Below are 21,909 nucleotides of genomic sequence, written 5' to 3'. Positions count from 1 at the left end.
AGAAGTTCTGCTGCTGGTGGCACACGTGTTTGTTACCCACTGCCTCTCTCAGAGGGGCATTACAGAGGAATATTTTGTATTTAAGAGGCGCTGTGTGTAATTACTTATGCACAGTTTTGCAAATCATTCGTTTCTATTAGGTCCCCTCCCGTTGTTTCTCTTGCTGGCGTCTGGCTTGTGTTGTGCATCTTCTGTTTCCATATGGGTGTGAACAGAAAGTGCTCAGGGCTCCCTGAGCTGCTCTGACGGGCTGGCCCTGCCTGCCAGCAGAAGGGAGGTGTAAGCAGAAGGGATCTCAGTGAAGAAGACGTGATGTGTCTTGGGATGACACTCAATGTCTCTCGGTGCTGTTGTTCCTGGGTATCTTGTGCCATTCCCAAGAATTAAAAAAGAAAGAGGAGCGTTTTAGGAAGGAGAGGTCTCCAAAAGACTGCATAAAGGGGTAGGTGTCCTATCCTGGGGCTGATCCTCAGAAAAGAGGCATCTTTTATAGCCTAGCTGAAGTCTCATCCTTCACCTCTGAGTTTACTCTTTCCCTACTTTAAGAGACAGAAGTTTTGCCATGATGCCTGTAAATGCTCCAGGAATGTAGGAATTAATGTGCTGGATCCAGCCAAAGGCCCATTCAAGCAAGGATCTTGAGTGAGGTGCAAGCCAGTGCCAGATGTTTTGCAAAAAGCCTCCACTACGGATATCTTTCACACCTCATTTCTTCCTCGTTCCCATCAGTTTCATGGCTGGCCTCATAGCAGTCTGTGTTGCTTCCTGCAGCCGTTCCCTCCCTGCGTGCAGCTCGTGAGGACGGGCTGTTGAAGGGCCTCAGCAAAGATGCATGGTCTTAATCCTGGCTCTCAGGAGGAGGAAGGTGCCACGTTCACGTCCCACAGTCAGCGAGAGACAGTTTCTTAGAGCAGAGATTATTTCCTTGCCTACGAGACATTTTTAGAGAGGCAAAGAAATACCTTGAATTGCATGGAAAGTCAGCAAGCTTCAAAAACTTTGGTGAGATCATAACCCATGAAAACATATTTTATAGAACAGATTTTTTTTCTAAAAGGTTGAGGTTTTTTCATAGAATCATGAACAGTTTGGGTTGGAATGGACCTTCAAAGTCCCTGCAGTGCAGCCCCCTGCCATGGGCAGGGACATCTTCAGCTGGATCAGGTTGCTCAGAGCCCGTCCAGCCTGGCCTTGGGTGTTCCCAGGGATGGGCCATCGGGCACCTCTCTGGGCCGCCTGTGCCAGTGTCTCACCACCCTCCTTGTAAAAAAAAAATCTTCCTTATGTTTAGCCTGAATCTCCCCTCTTTCTGTTTAAAACTTTTCCCCCTTGTCCTATCGCTACTGGCCCTACCAGAACTTTTGTTCTTTTTCTCTTCAAAACAGGCAAACCCAAACAAGCGGAAGCAGTTTGCATCAGTATACACTTCAATTTGGAGCCCAAAATCACTTTGAATCTAAATCTAGGTTTTCATTCCAATGGTTTTTGGAGGAGAAAATTTATTAGTCCAAATGAGCATTTTTCCATGTAATCAGCATTAACTGACCTGTTCTCTGATTTTTAACCCTTTTGGCAGCAGAGAGAAACAGCTCTTTGCCCAGTTCTTGTCCCGGATGGGCAACCAGAGGGCTGGGCTGCCCTGGCCACCTCTAGCCCCTGTGACGGCCGTGCTTTTCTCTTGCAGGTGCTCCTTTTCAAAGGTCTCAGCATCCCCATGCTACCTCCTGCCGGCACTTCCACCTGGGTCCCCAGCCTCAGCTCTCCACTGACTTCACCCTGCCTCACGCAGTGCAGCCCCAGCCGGGGCTGACCCCCCACATGGCCCCCGCGCACCAGCACAGCGGCCCCCTGCACCAGCCCCTGGCGCCGGTGCCAGCCCTGCCCTTCCAGGACGTGGCCGGACCCTCCTTCCTACCTCAGGCGCTACACCAGCAATACCTCCTCCAGCAGCAGCTCCTCGAGGCACAGCAGCGCCGGCTCATGCCCCATCCCAGGTAAGAGGATCTTACTCTTCCAGAGGGATGCTCAGGATCTACCTCAGCCTCACTTCAGCAAGCAGCTCCTGCAAAATCCCAGCAATAAGTGCTGGTAACATTGGGTTTTCTTCACAAGTTCATCTGGGTAGCCCCAAAATGCAGCCACCAGAAGGGAGGCTGCAGGGAAGGTTGCACCTGCAGGTGTACCTTTCCCATGGGGATCCATACCGTGCTCAGCATCCCAAGGTCACCTATTGTTGTCACTCGTAGGGTGACACACCTTGGTGTTACAGTGAACCTGTCCTGCAACAGCAGAGAGCGTGACAGACCTCGTGCATGAGCTACCTCCTTGTAGCTGCTGTTTCAAAACCATGTAAGAGGTTGTATCCATCAGGTTTGCACATGGAGGGCTTTCTCCTCTTGGTGGTCTTCCCAGCTCTGTGAGGGAATGATGGCATTGACCTGCAGCACATTCAGCCACGGAAAGCAGCCTAAATTCAAACTGGGCTGACGACTGCAAGAGAATTACTGTAACTCAGCAGAGGTGGAAATGGATGCCTGGCCTTGTCCTCCTGATTGTGTTTCTTGAGAGAGGGGTTTAGATAGCACATAGGAGAGGAGTGATTTTTTTGGAGACATATGGAAGCTCTTTGTGGGTTGTACCCATGCACCAGGAATCAGAGGGGGAGTCTTTGCAATAATGCTTCGTTTGGAAAGAATGCTACAGAGGGAAAACACTTTCTTTCCATACCCTTTCTGTCTGAAAATTGTGTGTTCCTCTCATCCTTGTTTTGTTTTGCATAAATTGGATTTTAGGTGTATTTAATGTTTAGTTAATAATTGTGTAGCAAAGACGTGCAAGGCTGATGCACCAATGACACAAGTGTTTCTCTCTTAGTCATAAGCTGAATTCAAATAAAAGCACGCAGCCCAATTCCACGCAGAGGCTGCTTGGTAAATGCTGTTGGTATTACATTTGCAAGTGGTTTGTGATGTGGAAAAGGACAGGAACCTCCTGCCCGGTCCCACAGACTGTTTCTGAAAGCACAGCTGCATCGGAGGAGGGTGTCAGAAACCTTACAGGTGTGGGGCATGAGCTCCCAGTAATGGGAATCTGGGTCGTGCATTTTAAAATTGAAGCCTCTGAACTGTGGCTGCATGAAAAATCCTTTATCTGGCAGTTCCCTGCTCTGTTTGCTCTGGTGTTTTCCTGTAGATTTGCTTTGTGATGGCTCCAACTGGTAAGCAAAGACTCGTCAGGGAGCAAGGGGTGTGAGCCTGTAATGCAAATCCTGTTTGTGCATCCACCTTGTTTCCAAAAGTGGACGCTGATCACGCAGCATGTGCTCTTCTCCTGAGCAGTTCAAATAAGCAATAAGCATGAGAAAAGACTCAAACCGCTGGAAGAACCTTGCTGTATTTTCTACCACTTTCCCTACCTGCCAAGGTGGTAGAGCTGTGGGAAAAGGAGCTGTATCCTAGCCTGGCCTGTCCATCATGCAGAGAAATGTTGGCAAAGGCCAGCAAGAGTAAATTCTGCTTCCAGCTACTCCTGAGTAATCCTGTTATGAATGAGGTTCCCCAGGAGTTTATGGAATGCATGGGGAGACGAGACAACCTGCAGCTTCTTTATGATGATGGATAATGGCTGAGGCAGGGACATCTTTTATCTTGTGTGTTGTTTATGGGGCTGACAGTGGAGAAACATAAAATAGTGCGAAAGGCACAAAGCTGCTAAGGAAGAAGTTGTTTGGTTTCCTCCTTTTCTTTCCATGCTGCCACCGAATAGCATCTCCTGTAAACTGAGTGTATGTGGATGCCACAGAGGGTGAGAGTGGAGGTCTGTGTTATGTCCGTGGTGACCATGAGTGCATGACATAGCTCTGGGTTCCTCTTCCCATCATCTCTGACACCTGCTGGGACTCTTTGCTCTTGGACACAGATTCAGAAGCCCAGCCGCTTGGGTTTATTGACACAGGCTGGGATCAGGAGCTGTATGTACCAATGCCCACTGTGTGGCTAACTGGCTTGCCGGTCTCCTTCCCGCAGGCGGGCTCAAGAGCGCATGTCTGTTCAGCCTCACCGTCTGCACCCCAGCTTTGACTTCAGCCACCAACTGCAGACTCCACAACCCATGGGGCCCCAGCCCAGGTATTTAGCCGAAGGGACGGACTGGTAAGTCTTCCACATTGCACTACTGCATTAAATGAGGTGTTTAAAAAGTCCTGGGAAACCTGTAAGGGTTGGTGGATGTCATCATGGATCCATGGTCTCGCGAAAGGTAATGGTTCATCTCAACACATACAAAGTGGGGAGTGTGCAATGGGATAATCATCTCTGGGAGGGCCATGAGTGCGTGCTAAAGCCTTTGTGCATGTATGTGATAACATCGAGGCATTGGTATTGCCCATAACTCTTCATCCATGGATGCAGGCTGCAGCCAAGCATTAATCTTCCTGCTTCAGGGCACGGTCAGGATCTTTTTCCTGTAGACCAACATCTCTGCCTGAACTAGATCTTCTGCTGTCCAGCAGGCGCTCAAAAACCCAGTGGCTGCAGCTTTTCCTGTGGTCTATATTAGGAAGCACCACGCTGCCCTGCCCCACCCTGCAGGGTGGTGTGGATGAACTATTAGTTCTTAATCCCACTGCAGTGTTTGATACCCTGGAAAATCGGAGCAGGGAACTGATTGTTTCATTTTCAGAGCAGGTTTGGAGCTCTTGCGCAGTGAATAAGGTATGGGGCCCTACTTGGAAGAATAAGAAAATAAAAGCATGCTTCTGAGTAGCTGCTTGTTAGCTGAGCAAAGTCCATTCTGTGCACGGAACGGAAAAACCAGCATGTGAACATGTTATTAGAGACAGTCGCAATGTGTATGCACAAGGGGACTGAAATTAAATGGCACAGGAAATCTTAATTATGGCGTTTCCTAACATCTGAGTGCTTCACTCTGCAAAGGGAGAGTCCTTTTAACACAGGGAGGGATTTCCCGCCCCCCCCCCCCGAGTAATAATATGCAACCTAAAATGTGGCCAGATCCCTCTGCCATTTTCTTCTCAGGTGTTAGTGGCACTGCTGTGAGTTGAATCTGTCCGGGATGACATTGTTAGATCAGTTTGTAAAGTGGTTCATGTACCATCTGGATAGAGCCATTCTTTCTGCCTCTCTTTCGGTGCAGAGTGTTTAATTATAATCATTAGAAGGATCTGATAAAGCATCACTTTATGTTCCCCTCCTCCCTCCCTCCCTTTTCACCCTGTGTTTCTCCATAGCCTTATAAAACCTAAGGAGCCGGGATGACAGAAATCATATACTGTGTATATATATTTGGGTGACTCATTTCCCCTCGGGGCACATGTACAGTTTTGCCCAGTGACAGATATAAAAACTTTCCTCTAATGTGTTACCACCGCATAAGCAGCAGCGGCGCTCGCTCGGAGGAGGTGGGTGGTAGGCACCGTCGCAGGAAATGGGGATGGAAGGAAGATCTGAAGGTGATCAGTCATCTTAGACAGCTCAACCTCGATTAAAATCTTCTGGTGAAGAATAAACAAACTCCCATTTGGTTCCTTAAATCATCTTCTGCATATGCATTTAGTGAAGACCATCCAACCTGTTACCCGGAGCCTTATCCTTCACTTTTCAGCTGTCAGCGGCCCGTGCACCGTAAGCAATCACAACTCTTAAACCTCACATCTAAGCACCAAGTTGTCCATGTAGCACAGGCTAGAAGGGGATGGTTGGTTTTGGTTTTCTCCAGCTAATGTGCTCTGCTTATTCACCCCCACACCCTGGGAAAACACCGTTCCATGCAGTATTCTGCTTTGCACGCTTCTGTAGACCCACAGCATTGCTTCAGGAGCCTCGACATCCAGTTTTAAGCCTCTAAATGCATCTGTGCACAAACAGTTCAGCACTGCTGTTATCACAATTACTTGTGCAAGTTAATAATGGCCATTCATCTTTGAGAGATCTCTTCAGTCCTTGATTTCAAAGCACTCTGTTGATTATCATGTCTATTTTGCTGACAGGGAACATGGGAAGGCAGAGAGGAAGCGGTCAGGGTCATGCATCAGGCCTGGGGATGGACCCAAAGCCTCCTGATTTCCAGTTGAGCCTTCCATCCACCTGGGAACAGTCTTCAGCAACTGGATAAATATCCAAAATTGTGACACAGGGGCTGGAAAATGCCCAGCCACGCAGATTCTTGCTCTGGTTGTGTTCCTGTCAGTCGCCTGCTGTGGTTTATCCTCTGCCAGGTTTTGTCTGTCTAGCACATGGCTAGCACGAGGTCAGCAAAGATAGTCCCTCTCTTTGCTTCGGCTTGGTGTGGGGGGTCTTATTAGGGGGTACTAGAACACTGGAGCTGCTGCCTGGTACCTTGTTCTGGGTAAAGGTTTTCTACATTTACCGTTCCCTCACATCCGTTATCTGCTGTTGAGTGAAAGTAATTTTACGTCTGGGTTGCTCCTAACAAGCCGCGGTGCTTGCTGCCACTGTCCTCCGCCTAGGGGAAGAGAAGTTGGAGGCTGGAATGGGAAGCCACCCCTGTGTTCTAATTAGCTTTGCTTTGGCAAATGTGAAGACAATGGTTACTAGAGCACCGACTTTCACAATTATGATAAAGTGAATGACATTCAAAGCACTTGTTTGCTGAGAGACTCTTTGGCTGGACAGACGAGGGATGAGCTAATTGGATTATAAATGGAGATGCTGCGTTAGGTCTCCTCCCATCCCTCCACACGGCGTGGGGGTGGGCTGCAGTTTGTGTGCTGCGCTGGCACAGCTGTGGCATTTGCCGGGATCTTGGTCATGCCAAGTCCTGGGATTGATCTGGGTTATTTTCCTGGAGGACAGAAGTGCCCAAACTCGCCAAGCAGAGCCCCAGCTCTGCTGGCCCAGGCCAGGCTGCGGGCAGGCAAGCAAGACCTTTGGGTTGTCCGGCTTCATTGGTGTTGGCCTGCTGGTTGTGTGACACCCTTTTCTACAGCAGTCCCATCCAGAAATTTCTTTAAACCTTTTTATTTTCTGCACAAAGAGCAGCTTTGGAGCTCCCTGAGGCTGGGTTCAGGTGAGGTGCAGTCTCCTACCATGACCTGGGCTGGGGTACCTCCAAAGGAAAGCACAGGCACATCAAAAAGCCCCCAGATGGTGCCTAGCTGGCTCCTAACAGCTAGCCAGGATGGTTCATCTGTGTGTTCCCTGTACTGTGTTCCTGCAAAATATTCCAGACAAAAGTAGCTGTCTGCAGTGATGGCAGCACAGACAGGACCTGGTCTGGCTGGGCTGAGTTACTGAGCCTGGGTATCGATTGGAGCCACCAAAACACTCTTGCTCTGAAATTAGCAGGCTGCACCCATGCAGCTCTTGACCTGGCTAACACAAATGCTAATTGGCATAAAAACAACCCCATACTCCTTTGTGCTGGCCCACATTGGAGAAAACTCCCTTCCAAGCAGCAGCATCACCCCAGGCTGAGGAACCCACCGCAGCCCAGAGCCCACCAGTGGAGGTTGCTGCGTGAGCATGATCTGACTTGCTGTACGCCATGCAATAAAACCATGCAACCAAAGCTGTGTCCTCATCCTCATGCCCACAGGGACCTCAGCGTTGATGCAGGACTGACTCACGCCCAGTTCCAGGTCCGGCCGGTCCCTCAGCCCTATCAGCATTACTTAGCTACACCTCGGATGCACCATTTCCCCAGAAGCACATCCTCGACACAGATGGTAAGTGAAAACGCTTTTACCGAGAAATGTTTTATGCATTGTCTGCCAGAAGGCAGTCAAAATAAAGGCTGCTATCTTTCTATCACCTGTCTTCTGTGAATCACACTTATCTCCGGCCGTGGGAGGGAGTGTCTGAAAGGATAATGTTGCATCACTGCACTCTGGATTAGGGAAAGGAAAGAAAAGCTCAGCTGCTCTGGAAAGATTCGGTCCATGGTGTGCAGCACCATGCTCACAAGCTGGTCTGCAAAACCTGGGCAGGATGGCAGAGACTCGGTAGTTATTACTGAAAATATTATTAATACTGGAACAAACTGTGGGCTTCCAGGACTTTTTGTATGCAGAAGAATTGGCAGTAGGTGACTCCCTTCCCTGGGCCCAGCGGAGGACCATCCCTCATCGCATCATTGCTCTCTACATCAGCCTTGATGCCATCCATAAAGGTTTTGCGTGACCTCTTGCACAGCTGGAGATGTGGTCTGACAGGAAGATGGTCTGACTGGGGTCATTTGCTGGCCCTTCTCCTAGCAGAGTGCCGTATTTGGAGCTGAGCCATGCCCAGCACTCCTAAACCTTAAAGCATCCCCAGAAATCCCACAAGGGTGTTTTTCCCTTGTGCCCATAGTCACATACCCTGACACCCATGTACTGCAGTGAGGCTTAAGGAAATCAAAGCTTAGATGAAGACAGACCCACCCATTCCAAACTAAATAAAATAAAATCTCTTTTTAAGCTAATCCATGTTGAGAGTTTGGAACCGCAATTTTATAGATGCAACAGGAATTATTACAACAGATAGTTTATTCAGAAGAAATGCATGTTCTCAGTTATCATTTATAGGAGATCTATTTAATAAAACCTCATTTTTTGGTTATTAAAAGGCTTCCATGGGGGAAGGTGTCAGTCTGCTCTTTCATTTTTAATTTTTAAAGCACTAGATTTAGATCAGGGTACACGATGGATTTCTATGTGCAGGTACAGGTAGCTTTATTTTTCTCCCTCGCTTCTTGCAGGTTGTTCACGAAATCAGAAATTACCCTTACCCTCAGCTTCAGTTACTTGCTCTTCAGGGACTGAACCCAAGCAGGCACACGTCTGCTGTGCGGGAGAGCTATGAAGTATGTATCTTGGGGACTGGAATTATTATTAAATTTTTAAGTGCTGGGAATCTAAGTGAGTTCTGGCATAACCTTGTAACGCTGTTTTGTGGCATGGCACTTGCATTGAGTCTTGCAGCAATTTTAGTCATAGCTGGGAGGTGAAGGGATTGAGTGGGTTTGGTAGAAATTGGTTTACTCCAAGGTGCCTGGATCTGGCTTGGATTGACTCTGTCTCCCTTCATGTCTGTGAGAAAACTGCTCCAGTTCTGCAGGGTTTTGTTTCCCAGCCTGTCAAACTGAGCTCAAATTCCATCCTAATTTCTGAAATATTGGATACTCAGCTCTTTGCCTGAGCCCTTAGTTATTGATCCAAGTGCCAGGGCTCAGATCCATCATGAAAGTATGACTGATTTAGGTTTCATGGATATTTCCTCCATGGAAAGGGCAGGAGGGAGCCTTGGTCACCAGCAGGTAGGGCGGGGTGGTGGGACCTCGTGCCCCAGGAGCAATGCTGATGGTGTTTTCTGCTGATCCTGTGCTGCAGGAGCTGCTGCAGCTGGAGGACAGGCTGGGCAGTGTGAGTCGGGGTGCCGTCCAGAACACCATCGAGAGGTTCACCTTCCCCCACAAGTACAAGAAGGTGAGTGCTCCAAAACCGTGGCATGGCTGCCAGCCCCTCTCAGCTGGCCAAGGGCTGTGGGCATGGAGCGGACAGAAGGAAGGACTTTGGTGGGTTGCAATCCTCAGGGTTGGCAAACTGGTGCCATCAATCAAAATATTCCCCAAAATGGGGGAGGAATGTAAAATCCAGAATTAGTGCTTTAATATCTTGTGGGGGTCCCGGGCCGAAGTGGTGGTGTAGCTCAGCTGGCTGTTTCTCACTTCTAGGCTAGGAAGCTGCGGGCCAAATTTTCAAAAGGGTCTCAACCTTCTCCCACCCAGCGGGTGCAATTTCCCCCCTGTCTGCACCTGGTAAGAAAGTGCACATGCCAAGGGGGCTTCGTGCATGCAAACCCACCCTGTTCTGCATGCGAGTGGTGATGCCCACACGCCCCACCGTGAGGGTGCTGGCTCCATGGCGTGGGGGAGGTTGTCCTCCCCTCATTCTGCAAGGGGTGTCTCCTCTGTTGGAGCCGATCCCCTGCCCGTAAGGAGATGGGTGCCTCATTTTTGGGTTGTGCTAAGTAGAAAATGGGAAAAATGCTTGCCTGGGCAGTGATTTCACATGCTGGTCATTCCCGGCTGAGCAGTGACAAGTGAGGATGTTGCATTGCCCAGGTTGGAAGTGAGTCAACTCCGCTGCGCTTATCTCTGACTGCATCTCCAGTGGATCCAGAAAAATGACATTAATAGGAATGGATGTGTGGGAGGAAGAGGAAAGGTGCAGTGCTTAGCCTGTCAGCTCTTCCCATGGTGCAGCGTGGGGCTGGGCCGGTGGTCAAGTTGGAATGGGGCACAGTGGTTGCCCTTCCTGGCAGTGGTGGCCCCACATGATTTAGGGTCTCCAGGAGAAGCCTCCAGCAAAGGAGACCATGGGGCCAACCCCACTGCAAGGAGGATGGAGGAGGTGGTGTGGGGCTGTGTTAGGGCAGCAGAGGACTGGCTGCTCCTTGGAACACTACCACCAGCCACACTGCCACCAGCCCCAGGAGATGTGCTGACCAGCAGCATGTTGGTGGTCACACCCCTCACTGGCTGTTTTGGCTGGGCTGGCTTCCCCAAGCTGGAGGATCTGACTGATAGACGAAGCTCTTGTTATTTGCCTTCCTGCAGCTACCCAGGCTTGCAATAGCATTAGAAAGTCAAGTCCTAACCAAATAATGTCTTGAACCTTGCTGTAGAGAAGACCACAGGAGGGCAAAGCTGAGCAAGAGGATGGAGAGGAGTCAGACACCGACGAGAAATGCACAATCTGTCTGTCCATGCTTGAAGATGGAGAAGATGTCAGGTACGATGCTCCCATCTGCTCCTCTGCCTCTTGATGCCATCTGAGTTGTGTTAATCGGGATTAACACTGCCGTGAGCTGGTGGGACTGTCCCTGTTCTTGTCCTGACAAACTCATTTGGGCTATTTCAAGGTCTGGGAAATGAAATGCTATTTAGATGGACATTGGTGTGGGCTGTAGGTACGAAGAACTCTGCAGCAGGAGGAAGGCCAAGTTTTTATAGTATCTCCCAGGTCTGGATCACCTGCTTCAAGGCTGTGCCAATGGGCCAGGTGGCAAGTGTCAGAGAAGGATGGGTCCCAAGTCTCAGCCAGCCATCTGGAGCTCGGGGATGTCAACATTTGAGCTTGACAGATGACCAAAGTATGATAAAAGGGAGTGTGGGTTTGAAGGCCAGGGGAGTTCGGCTTGCGGCCAGGAGAGAGCTGTTTATTGTAGAGTAAGTGAGGTTACTGTGCCTGCACAGTCACCATGAGCCATCCTGAGCCAACAGCTAAGCCCCAGTTATCCCTCAGATGTCCCCAGGCTCTTGTCTGGGTCAGATCTCTGCTTGTGACAGGGGATGAGGACAAACAGTTCCAAGGGGCTGAGCTACCATGGCTGAAGGAGCTGCAGGTGGGCAGTGCAGCTGTATTACCTGCCTCTGCTCCTCGCCATTTCGTTGCCTTAAACCATCAAGAAAAACTCTGATCCTCATGCTGTGGATCCCTGTGGTTCACGGTCCTTCCAACTCATGAGCGTGAGCAAAGAGATAACAAAGGTGATGTAGGCGAAGAGCAGCCACATTCCCTGGGGCACAGCAGCCACCCACATAGGAGCAGTGGGGACCCACCTGACTGCTAATGAGCCACAACGATGAAAAATCAAAAGGCTCTGGAGTATAAACTGATACTCCTGAAAGATTAAAAAGAGGAAGGCAGAGTAAGTAATAACTGGAACAACACAATTCAGGAGGGTGTGGGGGTTTCTAAGAGGCTTTGAGCCAAGAAGGACACCATCTCTGACCTACTGCCCTGTATGAGCTGGCTTGGCTGGGGAAGGCTGTAGGACCTCGGTAGCACTGGTGTCACTGCATCAGTGCTTCCCCATGTCTGAAGCAGCCCTGGCTGCTGCTTTCTGGCTCTTCCTGGTCTCCTGGACCTCCTCCATCCTAACGGGGTGGTACTTCTTTCTCTGCAGGCGGTTGCCCTGTATGCATCTCTTCCACCAAGTGTGCGTGGACCAGTGGCTGGCCACCAGCAAGAAGTGCCCGATTTGCAGGGTGGACATTGAAACACAGCTCGGCTCGGACAGCTGAAAGGACTGGCTGGACACACCATTTTCCTTACCAGGTCATATGGCCATAAACCCTTGCAGCAAAATTTTTGCCTTCTGAGCCATTTGATTGAGAGGAAAAGTCTGCAGGCACGTTAGTGAGGAGGAGGTGGCGGTACAATATCTAGCGGTAGGAGATATTGCACATAACGCAGGATACGGGCCCGATGAAAGGGAGCTGGCATTCCCGGAGCTCAGAGACCCCGTGCTGCAGAAGATTTAGTGTTGAACATGAAGGAACTAGTTGTGATAGTCTGGCCTGTCAATCCTGCATTTCATGAGGATTGTATATATACCTCTCGAATATGTAGAAACATGTTAGGGGTCCTTTAGCTATTTCTATGGATGGCAGCTGGAGCATGTTAGCTTAAGAAATGTTGTGTTTGATGCCCTACTCATCTTGTGGTGGACATGTTGCTGTTACCTAATTTGCACCAAATATTTTTTCATAGATTCCTTATTTTGGTGCCTGATTAATACATTGCAGAGGGGCAAGAAAGAGGTCAACCTTTCCCACCCTTGAGGGGGGAAGAGGCGAAAAAGCAAAATCCTGTTTACAGTCAGAAGGGTTGCGCTCTTTGCCTCAGCCGCGTGTGCTTCCTTTCCTTGTGTTTACAGTGTGTTGCAAATTTAGAGAAGCTTAAAAAAAAATAATAAAAATTGGGAATGAAATGAATGAAGCAATAGGGAGAAGCTTCGTTCCTGCTTATCTGCTGGTGCTGGACACTTTCTGTAGGGGCAAAATACTGGAGTAGGTGTTATTTCTTTGCTTTCCGTATCTTAATGAAGTAGCTTGGCATATCAAAATCCAAGGAAGGGCTGTCTTCGTGATTGCCGCTGCCCATGATGCTTTCTCCTGTGAGCTGTGAGGCTGGTTGGCTTCGGCAGCTGCTGCCAGCCAGGGTCTAAAATGATGGTTACTGAAGTCGGCACCTATAGCTGTGCTTTGCGGTAGAGTAACGCGGGAGAGGTGCTGAGCCATGTACGCTGCCGACTCCTCTCCCGTGCAAAAAGCAGGACGGGGGAAAACTCGATGCTCACAAGGCATTGCTGAGGCCGTGAGCATTTCGATGTGGGAGGGGAAGGGGGGTTGGAGGGGGGGGGTCGGTTTTCCGCTTTTAGAAGGGGTTGGGTTGTGACCCTGCCCCAAAGCATGTGCACCTGCACCCGTGTGTGTTTGTGTAAATGTTTCAGGTTGTACCCACAGGGAGAATTCAGTGGCTGTTAAAATGAAACTTAATTGCATTAATGCTCAGAAAAGAATTAGGAGGTGGTCCCTGAAGGAGCGAGATGTTGCAATCCAAGCTCTCCTTGAAATAAAGAACTCAGCACATCAACCGCAGTGACTGAGCTGAAAACCGTCTGGAGAACTGACATTCACAATCAACACCCCCCCCCCCCCCCCCCCCTTTTTTTTTTTTTTTTCCCCCATGCTAGGGGAGCAGAGGAGCAAGGGGAATTAGTCAGGAACATTATATATTGAAAATGGTGATGTGGAGGGAATAATTTCTGTCTCCCCTGAGTATCTGTTTCACTGGAGCCAAGTGATGCTCTCCAAGTAGAAACAATCATAAATTGCCATCTGAGAGACTGCGGGATTCCTGCGAGCAGTAATTGTGAGTCCCAGAGGCATCCCAGAGAGTTGGTTTTTCGGTTGTTTTTTTTTTCCCAACTGGAAAGGGCAGAGGAAGAGGGATCCCTGTGAGGAGGAAGGTCCTTGCTGTGTCCATGTAGGTAGGGGGGAGTGGAGGGGGACGCATGGTGGCACACGAGAAAGATGCAAGAAAAAAATGTTTTACTCTGAGGGTGGTGAGACACTGGCACAGGCGGCCCAGAGAGGTGCCCGATGGCCCATCCCTGGGAACATCCAAGGCCAGGCTGGACGGGCTCTGAGCAACCTGACCCAGCTGAAGGTGTCCCTGCCCATGGCAGGGGGCTGCGCTGGAGGGACTTAGAGGGTCCCTTCCCACACAAACCATTCTGTGGTTCTATGATATATTTGCCACCCAGCACAAGCGATTGCTTCTTGGGGGATGTGGTGGTCCCAGCCCTGATGTCCACAGGTCAAGGAGTGCTCCATCGATACCTATGGGGCTTGCTCCAGCAGCAGCAGATTGAAGCAGCATTAAAAAATACTAATATTACTAATCATATCGACAAGCAAAGCAAGGTTTTGCTGGTAAAATACACTGTAAGCCTGTCTGGTCTGTCCAGGCATGAGCTGGGTGTGAAGCAGGGAGAGGAACGGGGCGACTGGGACCCTGGCCGGGCAGGGAGTGAAGGAGGACTGCTTCCAAACTGCGTGTTTTCTTAAAGCCTATGCGAAAGTATTACTATTTGCCTAATGAACAAGCACAGTTTTTAAAAAAACAAACAAACAAAAAAAACCCCTTTGGTGAGAAAAAGCACCAAACTCCCGTGGTCTCATGTGAGTGACTGATCCCAAGGTGCGTGCGAATTTACAGCGTCTGGAGATGCATCGGTGTGTCAGGTTCCTTTGCGTTTAAGTAATTTGTACGAGTAGGTTGCGATAATAGGATGAGTTTAAAAACAAATTGAAACAAACAACAAAAAATGTCTAGGAACAAAACATTGATAGTTTACAGGGTTTTGTGAGTTTAAATGCCTTATATTTAACAATCATAATTTATGACTAACTTGTAGATATTGTGGGTTCTTATTTAATTATTTTTATAGTTGTTTTTTGCATTTTTAATTATAATTTATTTATTTAGAAATTAATACTAATTTTTTTTATTACTCCTATTACCTCATTTTTGCATTGTTTCTGGGAATGGAATGCTTTGCATGCATCGGTACTTTAAAAAAAATTAAACATGGGATGTGGGGGGTAATGCTTATCTTGTCAAAAAAAAAAAAAAGAGAAAAAAATCAGGGTGTGTGATTACAAACTGTATTACTGTGGTGCTGTTACCTTGGATACATTCCATAAAAATGCAAACCTTTGATTCTGTATGCTGTGACATAGTGGAAAACTGCAATATAGTGACTGTGTTTAGCACATATATATGAATATTATTTGCACTCATAATCAAACTCTGGTGATCCTTTCACTTGTGTCCTTGTGCATTGAAGGTGGTTAACGGCGCTCTGCATAACCAAAACGTTTCGGTCGATTCTTGCTACTGCCCTGTCCCCGATGCTGCTGGTGATGCTACTGCTCTTGCTGCATGCATTACCCTGCAGTAACACCCGGCAGGTCCCCACTACAAGGCTGTGCTTGGGGCAATGCATGGATTTAGTGCAGGAGTCTGCAAGCTGCTTCACAAACCAAGGAAGGAAGCCCAGGAGTGGTGGCTTTATCCAGTTTTTCGGTGCCTGTTGGTGCTCGGTCTGGCTCATTTCACCCTCTGTGCATGCACCCCACCGGGCGCTGCAGGGAGGATGAAGGAGGTAATCGATTGAGCCTGAACTTGAAGGCAAGAAAACTGAGGGATACATTGCAATTTTTGAGGGTTGACCCCTGGTCTAGCTGAGCAAGGGGCTGGGATAGACACAGGAGCGATCCGGCATCCCTTTGTAATACCTGCCATGAGCATTTGTTACAAGCCAGCTGTGAATCATGCATGGAGCAGAAGCCCTCAACGCTGATCTTCGTGCTCAGTTGGTTTCATCCCCCCTGTTAAGGGGGGAAACCTCAACTTGGAGCTTTTTAATCTACTGTAGAGCTGGGACCTGCACCAAAGCCTTCCCGATGCCGAGGAAGGGGTCAATCCCAAGCTGACGTTCTGCTCCTGCAGCGGTGGCCAAGCATCCCATCCCCAGCCATGGCCACGCCACTCTTGCAACGCACTGCCCTTTCCTGAAAGGCTCCTGAATATCAAGCGCTTGAGCTTCACAAGAGGGTTAGAGCACCTTTGATAATATTTAAAGCTTTAAGCCATAACTGCTCTTGGTCAGCGCAGATGCTCGGCCATGTATGGACAGAAATGGGGTTCAACTCCTGTGCTCAGCCAGTAGCCATCCACACCCAAAAGGCTTTGGGTGCAATTCTCTCTTGGGTTAAAAAGGCACAAAATGACTGTACCTTAATTTTTTTTCTCTCTGTCCCTTCAGGGTGCTGCTCTGCTTTGTTGACTTTGCCTTACCCTGGGTTTAAAACCTATCTGTGCTTTTCCTTGCTGCTCTGTGACACTCCTCCCCTGTAGCCTGGAGCTGTGCGGGGACAGGGGGTCGGTTGTTCCCTGTCCACAAAGACACTGTAAAAGGGATAAATAAAACAAGGAGCGAGCGAACAAAAATCCTCTCCTTTAATGACCCGGGCTGGTGAAAGGATCACCCACATTTTTGTACTCCTACTGCTGTTCTGTTGTGCTGTGCAACATTTTGCTACATAGACTATTTTATAGAAGAAAGCTAGAGAAATATTTATTATTAATATTAAAGCAATAGTGCATTGAAGAAATGAAAAGACATTAGAAATGGTGTAAATGCTTAGATTCACTTTTGGTGGATTTTTTGTACTTTATTTATAACTAATAAAACAAACTGCATTGCTAACTATAAACCTGTGCCACACAGAAGTCACCTGGCAGGGCAATCGCTTGGTCCTTATCTACCACCCGCTTCTTGTATCTTTGGTTCAGAGTCAATTCTTTCACTGTTTATGCCTCTGGGCTTTGAGGTGCAAAAGAGATGCTGTTGAGGTAGAAAACACTCTGCCCAGCTGGTTTGCAGAGGCTGTTGGTGCTTGAGCTCCATGGCAGAGGCAAGGTGAGGCTCTCCACACCAGGCATATCACGGTATGTGATGTCCCGTGGCACCAATTTTGTGGTTAGGTACCAAAATCACTTTCTGGAATCAGGTTGGAAATTGCCTGATCAAGAGGGATTTCTCCTCTAAACACATCCCACGGAGCCTGTAGGATATCTATGGCAAGTCCTGCAGCGATACTGACAGGTCCTCCATCCTCCTGGTGGAGAAGCATCTCCCTCCCTGGAGGTGTCCTGTTTCTCTCATGAAAGAGAAACTTACTGGAAGCAAAAAATAAAAAATAATCTTCCACACTAATACAGATTTGACAATCCTCTTGTTACCTGCTGGAGAATCCAATGGGCCGTACACCCAACTCTGCATCCTGCGCAGCTTGTTTCATAGATCCTCTTGTGCTTTTATTTTCCCCGCAATGAACGGTGCCAGTCTCTGTTCTTACCCGCTCTCAATTCAACTGTTCCTCCTCATGCATTTAATGGAGAATGGCTGAGACCGGTCTCCAGCTTTGACTATGTGATTAGGCTAAATCAAGCCTTGGAGACAGGCAACTGCTGATCATAGAGATTTGGTTCCCGTAGCTGAAGGGACTTGCCAGCTCCTCCAGCATTCAGCAAAGGCTGCATAAGGGATGCACCGTATTGAGGCGATATGAAGCTCCCATCATAGGAAGCTTTTACAAATTCAGAAAACAGGTTAAAAATGACCCACTGGTCCAGCTGGGGGAAAACCTCAGCTACTTGCTGAGATCTTGCTGATGTCCTTTGGAAGGTAGCGGTGTTGAGAGAGTTCCTTGAGATGGCAATCAGCTTTGCTTCAAACCGCTGCAGCAAACACGCTGCCGCGACCTGACAGCGGCCCTGCCGAGCGCAGTGGGCAGTAACCGGTGGCTGTGCTGGGAGGGAGGGGGTAGTGTCCAGTAAGGTATAACAGCACGGGACAAGATGCAACGGCTTTGTTCGCTGCGAGCAGCTGCCCAGGGTCAGGAAGCTTAGCCCTTATTTGTGTTTTGTAGTACCTAAAATCCTCAGCTGGCCCACAGGCTGCAGCTCAGAGCTGTACAACCCTACCAGTAAATATCTTTTTTTATTTTTTTAATGGAGCTTTTTTTTCTGTCAAAACGGACTTCTACACCCAGCGATGGGACAGGGGAGATTATAAGATGTATGCTTCACGGCCCTCAGTTATTCTAACTTCATGCACGTAAGGTTAGTGTAGGTATATGATGCTATCAAAAATGTTTCACAACAACTTCATAGAGAATTTCAAATAATTCTCTGCATCCTGCAGCAAGAGACAACCAGCCCCTCTAGCATCCAAAGCAAAGGACTTGGTTATACTTCTTTTCGCTGGCAGCACCCAAGTGCTTTTGTAAATGCAGAACTTCATGGGGATTCCAAACCAATGGCTTGGATATTGATAGAGACAATGCGATAGCCTGGTTTTGCCGACTCTGCTACCATCCTTGTCCTTTGTTCTTGATTTTCAGCTACATTAATGTTTTTTGGATGAAGGCATGTGCATTAGAACCCCACCAACTAAGAAACAAAGGGGGGAAAAAAAAGTAGAGGGTGGTGGTGGGAGCAGGATCTGTGCATCTGCCCAACATAGAGCTTTGGGATGCTCTGCTCCAGCAGGCAGAGGTTCCCTGAGCCCTGCCGAAGGCATAGCGCTAGGACAGCTCTGGTTTTTCTCCTCCCCAGTTCTCCACTTGGCCAGGAACGTGTTGGTTTTAACAGCTTAACGCAAATCCAGCCCTTGGAAAAACTCTGCTCTTGCCTTAATACTTTTGTAGCATTAGTTGTAGCAACAGAATGACTCCCCAGAGCCAGGGTGGAGTTAGGTTTTGCACGAACAAGGGGCATTTTTCAAGTCTTCAAAAGAAAAAAGCAGAGTTTTTTCATGGTTTGCCAAGGTTGTCATCCTGGGAGGCAGCGAGGTTGCAGACCCTGTATCAGCAAACTCCCCTTCTGCTCTTTTTAGGGCATCATTGCCTGGAGGCCAGCAGAGCTTTCATGTTGAACGCACCTACTCAGGGATGGCAGGTGGTTTTGCTGTTAACCCAGGCATCTGCAATCCCACCTGTCACCTACAAAGCGATCTGGTGACCCTGAAGATGTTCATTCCTGTCTGAACAGGACCTCTGTCCATAGCTGTAGCTACTTGCTACATGTGGTTACTCCCAGATGTAAGCACATCTCATACCCAGGATGAGGATTTCTCTGCCCTCCTTGCCCCATGCAGGAAGGGTGCGTGGGTCAGGAGCTGCCGCAGAGCAGTGCGGGTCCCATGTGCATCGCAGTGAATTTGCTCAGGGGCTGGCAGGGGTTAAACTGCTGTAATGCAGTGATGCTGCATCTCCGCATCTCCGGCATTGCCTGGCCAAGTGGGTGCGGACTGGAGCCAACTGGAAAGGCTGGGACTACAGCATTTTAGTGGGAAAACCCTCCTGCAGCACGTGTTTGTCTAAACATGGGACAAATCTATTGACAGGGAGGGTTTTTTTCATAGCCCTGGTAGACTGGGGTGGGAGGCAAAGCAGGCAGATGAAAGGCCCTGACCCCTTTTTTGTTTCAAAACACCCACTGGGGAACTGCTGCTTTGCAACAACACCGCACAAGTGTGGCAAAAGCAAAAGCTCCAGACACTGCTCATGGGACCCCCTGGCTGTCCAGGGAGCCTGAGCCCCATCCCAGCAGCGTCCCAGGGTTGCAACATGCCTGCTGACCCCAGCACCTACCTTCAGGCCTCTTGAGGTCTGCTCTGCTCCTCCTGTAAGCTCTGTCCTGGTTCACCAGTATGCAGGGAGGAGGGAGAATACAGCCAGTAAAGGATGCTATTATTACTCCCATCAGTGAGTAGTTGATCACTGATGAGGTTGATTACTGAGCTCATTTAAGAAACTTGCTGTGCTCCAAAACCATCAGTTACCATAAAGGTTTCTAAAATGAATTAGTCTGAGCTATTATTTGTGAGCTGGCACAGCCAGCCTTGAATAAACTCTTCTTGAATCACTCTTCGGTGATGCCTGCTGCAGAAAATAAAGATGCAGCACTTCCCTGGCAGGGCTTGGGTGGGATACAGCAGCTTTCAAATATCCAGGTGCAACTGATGCCCATAATTCCTGTCTCAGCATCACTAGCCTTTGCTGGGGCCTTCTCTGCCCATGGCCAGGCAGGGATCCAGCTGTGGGACAGTCCTGCCCTGTGGCCAAGCACATCCAGGTCACATCCCAGGAGAAGCATCAGCCACAGCCCAGGGCGACTGATGGAGTGACTGGGCTCAGTGGATTTAACCTGTTCTCGACCCATTTGGTCCTCATTCCCACCAAGTGCTTGTTTGAAACCAGCTGCTGGGAGGGTGAACTAGCTTTTCTTGTGATGACTCAGACACACACCCCTTTCTTCTATGAAGGGTGTGTCCTGCTGCTTTGCTCCCTGGTGGGCTCCCAAAGTAATAATTTACAAACAGCTTTTCTTGTTGGTACCTGTAGAGCTGTGAGTAGCTGAGAAGAGCTTGTCTGCAGGAGCACTGGCCCAAATTGCAGCTGGGAAATCCCTTCTCCACCACAGAAAAACTCCAAACAGCTATCCTTATTAAAAGAAAAAGATTAAAATGAATGACAGCTGCTGTGAAACAGAGTTGGTATTCAGACCATATAGGGTAAGATTATCCTGAGACAGCTTTGAATATAGTTACCACAGCTTCCTTACAGTGGAATTGATTGTCTAGTAGGTCTTTTGTTCCAGCTGCTGTAACTGTAGATCTCAGCTCTGGGAAGACCTGGACAAATTCAGCCCAAGAGCTGGGAAAGCCCATGGATGGAAAACACCACCCAGATCCCACCCCCTGAGACCTGACTGGGTAAGTACCGGGTCCTTCCTCACCTGCTTTCAATGCAGTGTCTTCTGGAGGTATGCATGTGTGTGTGTGGATATGCACTCTTGCCAAAAGTGAGGAAAACTGGGATCTCCAAGCTCAATTTTCTTAAATATATTGGCTCAATTCTCTTATCCTTTTGACTCATCTAAAAGGGGAGCTCATCAGTTGTGGAGGCCAGCAGGCTTTCCCAGCCCTGGCAGGGCAAAGCACTGAGAGCAGAAGGTGACATTTGAGCTGGTAAAGGTTAGTGTATGGCTTTTAATCATAAAGAATTGAGAAATGTATTTATTTCATTCACAATTTTATTTGCGCTCTAAAAAAAGCAGTATTACTTTTACAAAACCTTAACCCAGGAACCACATCTTGCTACTAAAAATCTCTCGATATAAAAGGCAGCATTTTAAAAAGCAAAATGCAATATAAAACAGTACAATGAGAAAAATGCTCATGCAGACCGGACCAAAACCCTCCTGCAGCCCTGCCTTCCTCAGTACCTGGGAAAAAGCTCCCTCCAGATTAACCCATCTCCCCGGTTTTCATCCAGCCACTTCCCGCAGGGAAATATGGTGGTCACGCCAGTTGCCGTGTTGGTGATCTCCACCCGCTCCACCAGCCAGCCTGGCCCCAGACCACTGTTGTCATGCTCAATCCGGACTTTTTTGAGTTCCCCCATGTCCAGCGTTTCCAGGTAAAACCTGCTGGTTTTGCCCCGCTCAAAGAGGTTCCTGAATTTATGCTTCAGCACTCGCTTTCCCGAGTCCCCATTCACCCCAAAGATGGTGATGGACACTTTGGCGTCGGTCCCTGCACCCTTTTCAAAGCCTGTGACCACGATGGTCTCATATTTGACTGGCACCAAGCTCCGGGCTTTGCTGGCAAAACTCTCGATGACCTTGGCACATTCAAAGACTTTGTAGTCCCGTCTCTTGTAATGCAGAGGGATTTTCACATTGCACCTGAAAAGGTATCTGCAGAAGGAAAAGTAGCAGAACGTTAGTGGTATGGATGGTCACTTCCCTGCATAATCGTTATGCACCGGGCATGCTACTAAATTGGCCAATATTAATGCTTTTTCAGCATTTTTCCATAGATGTGCTAACACTAGAGCTTCTCTCTAGGAAGACAGTGGCAACGGTTGAACATTGAAAAACTGGAAGACCCAACATTTCTCTACACAGCCATAGACACCCTGCACGTGGGAATGTTGGTGTGGGGCACTTGTCACCTCTTT

The 21,909-nt window shown here is 48.6% G+C and overlaps 2 protein-coding genes across 3 annotated transcripts in view; one reads left to right on the top strand and one right to left on the bottom strand.

Annotated features, from left to right (window-relative positions):
- Nucleotides 1-13,471, top strand: part of ARK2C (arkadia (RNF111) C-terminal like ring finger ubiquitin ligase 2C) — a 47,845-nt gene extending 34,374 nt beyond the window's left edge. Inside the window, exons 2-9 of one of the 2 annotated variants that reach the window (XM_080371664.1) lie at nucleotides 1,685-1,994; nucleotides 4,026-4,151; nucleotides 7,576-7,705; nucleotides 8,719-8,823; nucleotides 9,350-9,445; nucleotides 9,694-9,777; nucleotides 10,647-10,753; nucleotides 11,931-13,471. In XM_080371664.1, coding sequence (XP_080227790.1) covers nucleotides 1,685-1,994; nucleotides 4,026-4,151; nucleotides 7,576-7,705; nucleotides 8,719-8,823; nucleotides 9,350-9,445; nucleotides 9,694-9,777; nucleotides 10,647-10,753; nucleotides 11,931-12,048 — 1,076 coding nt within the window. In that variant the 3' untranslated portion in view covers nucleotides 12,049-13,471. The remainder of the gene's footprint in view (nucleotides 1-1,684; nucleotides 1,995-4,025; nucleotides 4,152-7,575; nucleotides 7,706-8,718; nucleotides 8,824-9,349; nucleotides 9,446-9,693; nucleotides 9,778-10,646; nucleotides 10,754-11,930) is intronic. The other variant, XM_080371665.1, reaches the window with a different exon arrangement.
- Nucleotides 13,472-16,698: 3,227 nt separating this feature from the next.
- LOXHD1 (lipoxygenase homology PLAT domains 1) overlaps nucleotides 16,699-21,909 on the bottom strand; it is a 160,378-nt gene continuing 155,167 nt past the window's right edge. The window contains exon 41 of the mRNA XM_080371525.1: nucleotides 16,699-21,646. Within this exon, the coding sequence (XP_080227651.1) occupies nucleotides 21,166-21,646 (481 nt within the window). The 3' untranslated portion in view covers nucleotides 16,699-21,165. The remainder of the gene's footprint in view (nucleotides 21,647-21,909) is intronic.

This window comes from Falco punctatus (genome assembly GCF_963210335.1).
Source record: "Falco punctatus genome assembly, chromosome: Z".
NCBI lineage: Eukaryota > Metazoa > Chordata > Aves > Falconiformes > Falconidae > Falco > Falco punctatus.
This window is presented reverse-complemented; position numbering and strand designations above follow the sequence as displayed.